This window comes from Elgaria multicarinata, chromosome 23, assembly GCF_023053635.1.
Source record: "Elgaria multicarinata webbii isolate HBS135686 ecotype San Diego chromosome 23, rElgMul1.1.pri, whole genome shotgun sequence".
Lineage (NCBI taxonomy): Eukaryota > Metazoa > Chordata > Lepidosauria > Squamata > Anguidae > Elgaria > Elgaria multicarinata.
Window position 1 is genome coordinate 12,087,933 of NC_086193.1, and position 7,197 is coordinate 12,095,129.

The 7,197-nt window shown below is 45.0% G+C and overlaps 1 protein-coding gene across 5 annotated transcripts; it reads right to left on the minus strand.

Moving 5' to 3' along the window:
* CIRBP (cold inducible RNA binding protein) lies at positions 1 to 6,679 on the minus strand. Of its 5 annotated transcripts, XM_063147156.1 has the most exons (8): positions 6,604 to 6,679; positions 4,848 to 4,957; positions 3,933 to 4,039; positions 3,509 to 3,647; positions 3,328 to 3,418; positions 3,133 to 3,200; positions 413 to 510; positions 1 to 146 (listed from the first exon to the last, which is right to left on the minus strand). In XM_063147156.1, exons 2-7 carry the CDS (start codon positions 4,948 to 4,950, stop codon positions 506 to 508), a joined length of 513 nt encoding a protein of 170 aa, XP_063003226.1. In that variant the 5' UTR covers positions 4,951 to 4,957; positions 6,604 to 6,679; the 3' UTR covers positions 1 to 146; positions 413 to 505. The 5 variants fall into 5 exon arrangements, with proteins under 5 accessions (XP_063003226.1, XP_063003225.1, XP_063003224.1 ...); XM_063147155.1 differs by lacking the exons at positions 1 to 146; positions 413 to 510 and adding an exon at positions 2,004 to 2,670 and having other exon boundaries at positions 3,133 to 3,197; XM_063147154.1 differs by lacking the exons at positions 1 to 146; positions 413 to 510 and adding an exon at positions 2,004 to 2,670.
* Positions 6,680 to 7,197: the final 518 nt, after the last annotated feature.

Sequence of the window (7,197 nt, forward strand, 5' to 3'; positions counted from 1 at the left end):
TAGCCCCATGTTTTATTAATTCCTTTTGTACATATCCACTCGGCCGGTTAATCCACTGCAGTACACAATCCTCAAGAGCTTTCTCCTGCACAGGCGGGCACTCCCCATGACCCTTGCTCGCTGGTTCTCTTCCAAGCGGCATGCAGCTGAAATAAGATTAGAAAAAAACCCGTAAGCGTTAAAACCCCAGATGAAAACGTGTTATCAGGATTAAATCCAAATGTTTAAAATTCCAAAGGCAATTTTAAAGCTTGTTTTGTTTTTCAAAGCCAGCCTCCCCCAATCTGTTGCCTTTCAGGTGTGTTAAGGACTACAACTCCCACAATTCCACAGCCAACAGACTGGGCAAGGGTGTTCCAGGCACCTAAGAGTGCCGGACAGTCCATTTTTCAAGTGGCCAAAGCGATTTTACCTGCTTGCGAAGTTGATTTGTCATTTTTTACGATCTAGACTTCGGTTCTCGAGCCTCAAACACCAGTCACCTGCTCAACGGTCCTTTTCTTCGTCAACCTGCCAAGACAAACCCGCGTTAACAAAGAACTATCCGCGCAGGGAAGGCGCAACCGTGCCCACCCCTCACCCCTGAATGGAACAGGCAACGTTTCCCACAAAGGGGCTTCCAAAGCCTGCTTGTAGAACACCCCCCTCCCCCCAAATCTCAGAAGTGTGGGCCAGCTCTGCTCCGAAACTGTGAATCTGTGCCTCCCTTGGCCAACAGCACCTGATCCCACAAAAAGCAGTTAGTCACTGTTGATATAATGGTTGCTTAGGAATAGTGTGGGCTATGGGGAGAAAGTTAAAATGCAAACAAGATGGCAAAAAGCGTTAACGGTTACGTGACTTAAGTGAAGTCTTAAAAGAGTCTCCAGTGATGAACGTAGTCACTTAGGGGGAGGGAGCAGTCAAGTTTCCCCATCTCACATCTAAGCTATCGGCAAAGGAATAGCTACAGAACACAAGCCCCCTTCTGACCCAGGTCAAATTTATGCCACAGAATTCAAAGGCTCACTACAGGAAAGAACTTTTTCTTTTTCTTAGCTGACCAAACTTGGCAGAGAAAATCTGGTGCACGTTTGGTTAACATTCAGCCTTTCAAAAACAAACAAACAAATAAAATATATAATATATGAGCTCTCAACAGGAGGAAGGGATGCGGACATGAGGAAAAGAGTTACCTCGAATTACGGGACTATCCCCACATATGAACTAGCCAAAAGAGCAGCTTTCGTCTCAAGAGGTTCTCTCTGTTGGAGGCACAACACTTCTTTTTCGCCGTTTTCCATATGCTAGCAGAGAATTCTTAGAACTTAGGAGGCAACGACAAAGCTAGCTAAATTAGGTCACGGTTATATCCGCCTTAGAACACTGTCGGACTAGCAGCAGCTGACCCAGTTAGGAAGAGACTCTGTTGCAGGCTAAGTGTTTGGACGGCCTTTGGCTACCAAGGTGTCAGCTAAGTTCTCGCTTGCGCTACTATGGACCTATCGCTCTCGTCAGCGGTCTGTCCTGCGTCACTAGGTGCACGTTACTAACCAGTATTGTTCACAATGGTTGGATCAAGTCCAGCCACATGTAAAGCCGTCCCATGAAGGGCAAAGAGGTTGGCTATGTTGCTTTGTGACTTTTGCTTCCATCACTCCCCAAATTGACAGATTATCTAGTTCAGTCTTAAGAGAACAACAGGGATTTACATTAAACCCCCGCTACTGAGGTTGGGCCCTGTATAGTTCTCCCTAGGACAAGTTTTTCCCCCTCTCTGCTGTCCTGTCTAGCTGTACACTTTTCTCACGGTCATCCAGCCTTAGTGTTGTGCAGCAAGACGTAAGATTTCAAGAGCAATTTTTTTTTCAGATGGACTTTTAATGGGCTTCGTGAAGCCAAAGGAAAACTATACAAGAAATCCTTTTCACCACTTCAAAATTACAACATCAATTGAATTAGGCATACTTTCTTCCAGTAAAAAAAGGACAATAGAAACAAACAGGGTTGTTTTTTTTCTCCCAAATGAACCTTTTGCGTGGTTTTAAGATTTGCAGAGTCTCTCTGGGTAAAGTTTTATGGCATACAAGTAAAAGTCTCTCAATGCAACTTGAACATACAAGCAAGTTATCTCTTTAGATATATCAAGGTGGGTTGCCTTTTGAAATTTATACCCAGGCTACAATTACCTACCTTGCTACACTAAAGTTTATGTTACAAAACGAAGCACTAAACAAAATAAAAAAACCAGTTCACAGCTTGCTCAGCTTCTATCGAACAATTTAAGGTCCTTTCTTGCTCAAATGAAAAACAGAAACACGGCCCAAAAACCTTCCGGCCTTTTTCTTTTTTAAAAAAAAACTAAAACACACACACACGCACACGCACCTCTGCTCACAAATGAACCCAAAAATCTTAAGTGCTTTAAAAATAAAATAAAAAAAGTTAAAACACTTCAGAGGAGAAAGAAACCCAGAGCTTTCTTTGCGTCTGAACAGACCGTTCATAATATTAGAAGCTGTCAGGCTGTGTTTATGACAAGGTCAAAACTGCGAGTTTACTACAAAAGTGAGAATACAAAGGAGATGGACTACACAAGAACGATTTCAGCGGAGCTCCAAAAATCTTTATAAATACAGCCATTGGAAGGACGATCTTGAGCCAGGAAGGTTTTTTACTCGTTGTGTGTAGCTGAGGACAAGAAGCAGGCAGAGTTGTAAAGGCACTGAAGCATAGACAAGTTCTAGCATTTCTCCTCCCGTTTCGCCAAGCACCTAAAAGGGCTAGCTTGCTACATCCTCTTTGCCCCACCCCTTTTTCATCACTTGTGGACTTTTGAGAGGATCGCTGGCATGTTATTTCTCAGCTTCGGAAAACGCTGGTGTATGTATGCTTTTGCTTCTGGGTCCAACTAGCGCAACGCATGCATTAACGCGGGGCTGGGTGTGTGCATGTGTGGTGGTGTGTTTTTCCTCCTTTTTCTTTCCTGCTTTTTCCGTGGCACGAGTGCTTAAGGCCTGCCAAAGGAGTGACGTTTCTCACAGGCCAGAAATCAAAACTCCAAAGCGAACCTTACAGCACTTCCAAGGTTATCGCTGCAAGATCAAGAGCGGCTCCACGCATGCCTCCTTTCCCTCATGATCGAAGACTTACCGTAACTGTCGTAGCTGTCTCTGTAGGACCCTCCGGAAGGCCTGTCGCCATAGCTGCCTTGACTCCTGCTGTGGAAGGCAGACAGGGAAAGGAAACAAACAAACCCACAAGTCGTTTACGAGGCACGTCGACAACCCCAAGCATACACCAACGTCTTTTCCACCCCACTCAAGAGACCTCATCCCTTTCACGTACCTGCTGCTGTAGTAGTCTCTAGAGCCACTATATCCCCCGCTTCTGGATTCAAATCTGCTGCCACCACCGTAGCCTCTGTCTCCACTGGAACCTGGAGAGGGAAGCAACACAAGGGCTGAAATGTAGCTAAGGGGCAGCAACTATGTCGGAAACCAGGAGACACTTGAGCGCACCCGCTCACCTCTGGAAAACCCTCGGCCCCGGCCTCTGCCTCCGCGGAAAAACCCTCGGCCTCCAGCCGAGCCCCCTCTGTAACCACGGGAGCGGTTGTCGGACGATTTGCCGGCTTGATCAACACGGATTTGGCGGCCGTCGACAGACTGAAAAGGAGAGTCATGGGTCAATGCGATGGCGTACACACCATCATAAAGCAGCACACGCAAGCCGTTGGTTACTTGGTGAGATACCAAGTATTGCGGTTAAACCGGAGACTTGCTTGTAAACCAATACTCAGAACTTTTGTTGCCTCCAAACTGTGCCACAAGCCCACATTTGAACAACGCTTTCGCATGAAATAGACCCACATCCCAAATGGTGTAACTCCCTGTTTTATCAACACCCAGGCCCATCACCCGGAACGGCTATTAAAGAACGCAATTCCTCACCTTCCCGTTCATGGCCATCATTGCATCTTTTGCATCATCGATGTTCTCAAAGGTGACAAAACCAAAACCTCTCGATCTCTGGGTTTCTCTGTCTTTTACAACAACAACTGGAAGGAAAACAAGAAACATTGAACACATCTTTACGTTTGATTTTAAATACCTTATATCACTATTTTCTCAACTTTTTGTAAAACACCTTGGCTGCCTTCAGAAAGGCGGTATAGGAATAATTCAAGAACAACAAATAATAATAATAATAATAATGCCACTTAAGAGCCGGGTAAAACATAGCATAAAACTAAATGTATTGCGCAGGGCATTTACAGCCTAAAGAACAGAAACAAGGTTGTACCTTATACTTTATCACATTTTTATACCGCCCAATAGTCGAAGCTCTCTGGGCGGTTCACAAAGATTAAAACCATCATAAAACAACCAACAGTCTAAAAACACAAATACAAAATACAGTATAAAAAGCCCAACCAGGATAAAACCACACAGCAGAAATTGATATAAGATTAAAATACAGAACTAGAACAGTAAAACTAAAATTTAAGTTAAAATTAAGTATTAAAATACTGAGAATCAGCTGGCGACGAAAGGAGTACAGTGTGGGCACCAGGCGGACCTCCCTGGGGAGCTCATTCCACAGCCGGGGTGCCATAGCAGAGAAGGCCCTGCTCCTGGTAGCCCCCTGCCTCACTTCCTTTGGCAGGGGCTCACGGAGAAGGGCCCCTGTAGATGACCTTAAGGTCCGGGCAGGTACATATGGGAGGAGGCGTTCCTTCAAATAACCTGGCCCCAAACCGTTTAGGGCTTTGAATGTTAATACCAGCACTTATACCTGCTCTGAGGGGCGTTAGGAATCCAAACAGTAAACAAAACCAACTGTAACATTTCCATTTTTTTGTTTACCTTCAGCTATTTGTCCATATTTAGAGAAGACTAGCTCCAATGCCTGTTCATTGGTGTCGAAACTGAGTCCCCCAACGAAGAGCTTTCCTTCATCAGATGCCATTTTCTCCCTGCAAGCACAAGTTAAGTGTCAATTCAGCCCCGAGGTGCAAAGGCAACATCCCCACCCCCCCAGACCAGTTTATTTATTTATTGCATTTCTATACCACCCAATAGCAGAAGCTCTCTGGGTGGTTCACAAAAGTTAAAACCATTAAACCTGAATCAAAATATCAAACAGGTAAAACCAAGCAGCAATGCAGAAATTTATACAGATTTAAAACAGCAAAGTGCTCAAAATGTTGATTTTGAAACTGGTGGGTGGGGGACCCATAGGTAGGCTGTATTCATAATTTAGCACCGTTTTCTTTCTTTTTGAGAACAATGCAAAGGAAGACACAATTCCATTAGCAACAGCAGATGGGTAAATAAAAGTGAGGCTGCGTTTGTTACAAACTTATCCTTTGATATAATTATTAAAAATACAGCTCTGCCTTCTCTTTACATCTCAGTAACCTAAAGAAACAAAAGTACATATAGGAAAAGCAATTATCTCTTCTACTTCAACCCCCTCCACGCCCCTTCTCCTCACTGTGTCTTTTCTCCTTTCTTTTAAGGTTTCTATGCCAGACAACCAGGCTCGTCAGCAATTTTTTTTGTTTAGATACAACTACATAACTATGAACACTCTGAAATGTGGATTTTTAATTTTTATATAAAAAAAGCTTTGTTATCAGCTACTTCGGAAGACTATTGCTTTGGGTTCTGTCTGCAAAAAAAATAAGGGTGAAAAAACCATTTAGAAGTCCGCATAGACGCAAATAGCCATCAAAAATATAATAAAAACGTGCATCTAAATAAACCGCCCAGAAAGCTTCAGCTATAGCGGCGGTATATAAATGTAATAAATAAATAAAAGTCAGTAAATCCAATTTATATGTGCATCTAAACAAAATAGCAAGCAAAACATAATACATAAACGGGCAGGTAGGTTATTAATCAAAAATGTACGAGCATATATAAGCAAACTATGTATAAAAAGGGCGTTTTGCCTCTTGTGAACCTCTTTAGAATTTATTTTTTAAAGGAATGAAAAGTAGTGTAGAATAACGGAAATAAAATTAGTAAAAAATTAACAACTGAGACCGAATTAATAAAGATGCAAACATCACAAATTGCTCAGCTTTCCCCAGATCTTTCCCCCCCTTTTAAATTAGAGCATCTTGACAGCTTAATGTGCTATTTTCTCTCTCCCCCCCCCTTTGACCCAATTCCTTGGGAAATTAAGCCACCCACCTCTGCGCATGCGCGCGCGGGGACGAACTATTCGAACCTCTCCCATAGAGGGCGCTCAAACAGCGCCTCTCAGTTGGCCCGCACATGCGCAGACACCCAACCCTCCTCTTCGCTCACCGCCGCCCAGAGCTGCTCCTCCCACGCGCATGCGTAGTACCACCACCCGGCCATTTTTTCCCCCTCCGCCGCCATTTTGAGGCTTTCCCCCCAAACCCGGTCGGAAGCCATTTTGTTTTTTTGTTTTTGTTTGCTACCGGCCACTTCCCCTCACGCCAAAAGCGCCTCCCGCAATAAGATTATTCCCTCACGCACCAACTAGCCATTTATATTACTATACAATATATATATATATATATCTTTTTTTTTAACAAAAAATCACTTCACACACGCGCGAGTCACCAATTCCCCGCCCCTCCCTTACCGATGCGGTTTTACAGCAGCCGACACGAGTCACACTCTTCAAAGACTCAGCGCGAACTACGCCGCGTCTTGGAGGCGCCTCCGCTTATATACCTCCTCGGAGGCTCCGCCCACCTCATGAATATGCAGACAAGGCCGGCTTTGTAAAATGGCGCCCTCTTTACCCCGCCCCTCTCCGGCAGCCATGAGGTAATCCTCGACGGAAGCTTCCCATTGGTTGGAGTCTGATTAATATTCATATCATGCAAGAGGGGAGAAAAAAATTATCCTCCACTCCCCCCTCCTTCTTTTCCGTCCTCACCACCACGTGGGGCCGGGTGCAAAAAAGAAAGACGTGATTGGAGGGATGAGGATGCGGGAGTAGGTTGGTAAGGGCAACCAGCCCCGCCTCTCTGCCTCTGGCGAATTGATTGGCTAATGCTCCTCGGATGGAGGGAGGGAAAAAGAGAAAGTGGGCGTGGCTATGCTGACCTACTTTCGCGCCCTTGTCAGCAATGCGGCGCGGCGTTTGCCGCAGCGAACAAAAGGGGGGGGGGGGAGATGCTGCGGCCGTAGAGGCAGGAGGGGAGCGGGCGCCATCTTGGAAAGCCCCCTT

Excerpts from the sequence above, each read along its gene's own strand:
- CIRBP (XM_063147151.1), bottom strand. The coding sequence starts at position 4,950 with ATGGCATCTGATGAAGGAAAGCTCTTCGTTGGGGGACTCAGTTTCGAC. Across the intron at positions 3,419-3,508 it reads GGGCCGAGGGTTTTCCAGAG|GTTCCAGTGGAGACAGAGGC; the intron begins GTGAGCGGGTGC and ends TTCCCTCTCCAG. Across the intron at positions 3,201-3,327 it reads AGAGACTACTACAGCAGCAG|CAGGAGTCAAGGCAGCTATG; the intron begins GTACGTGAAAGG and ends TGCCTTCCACAG.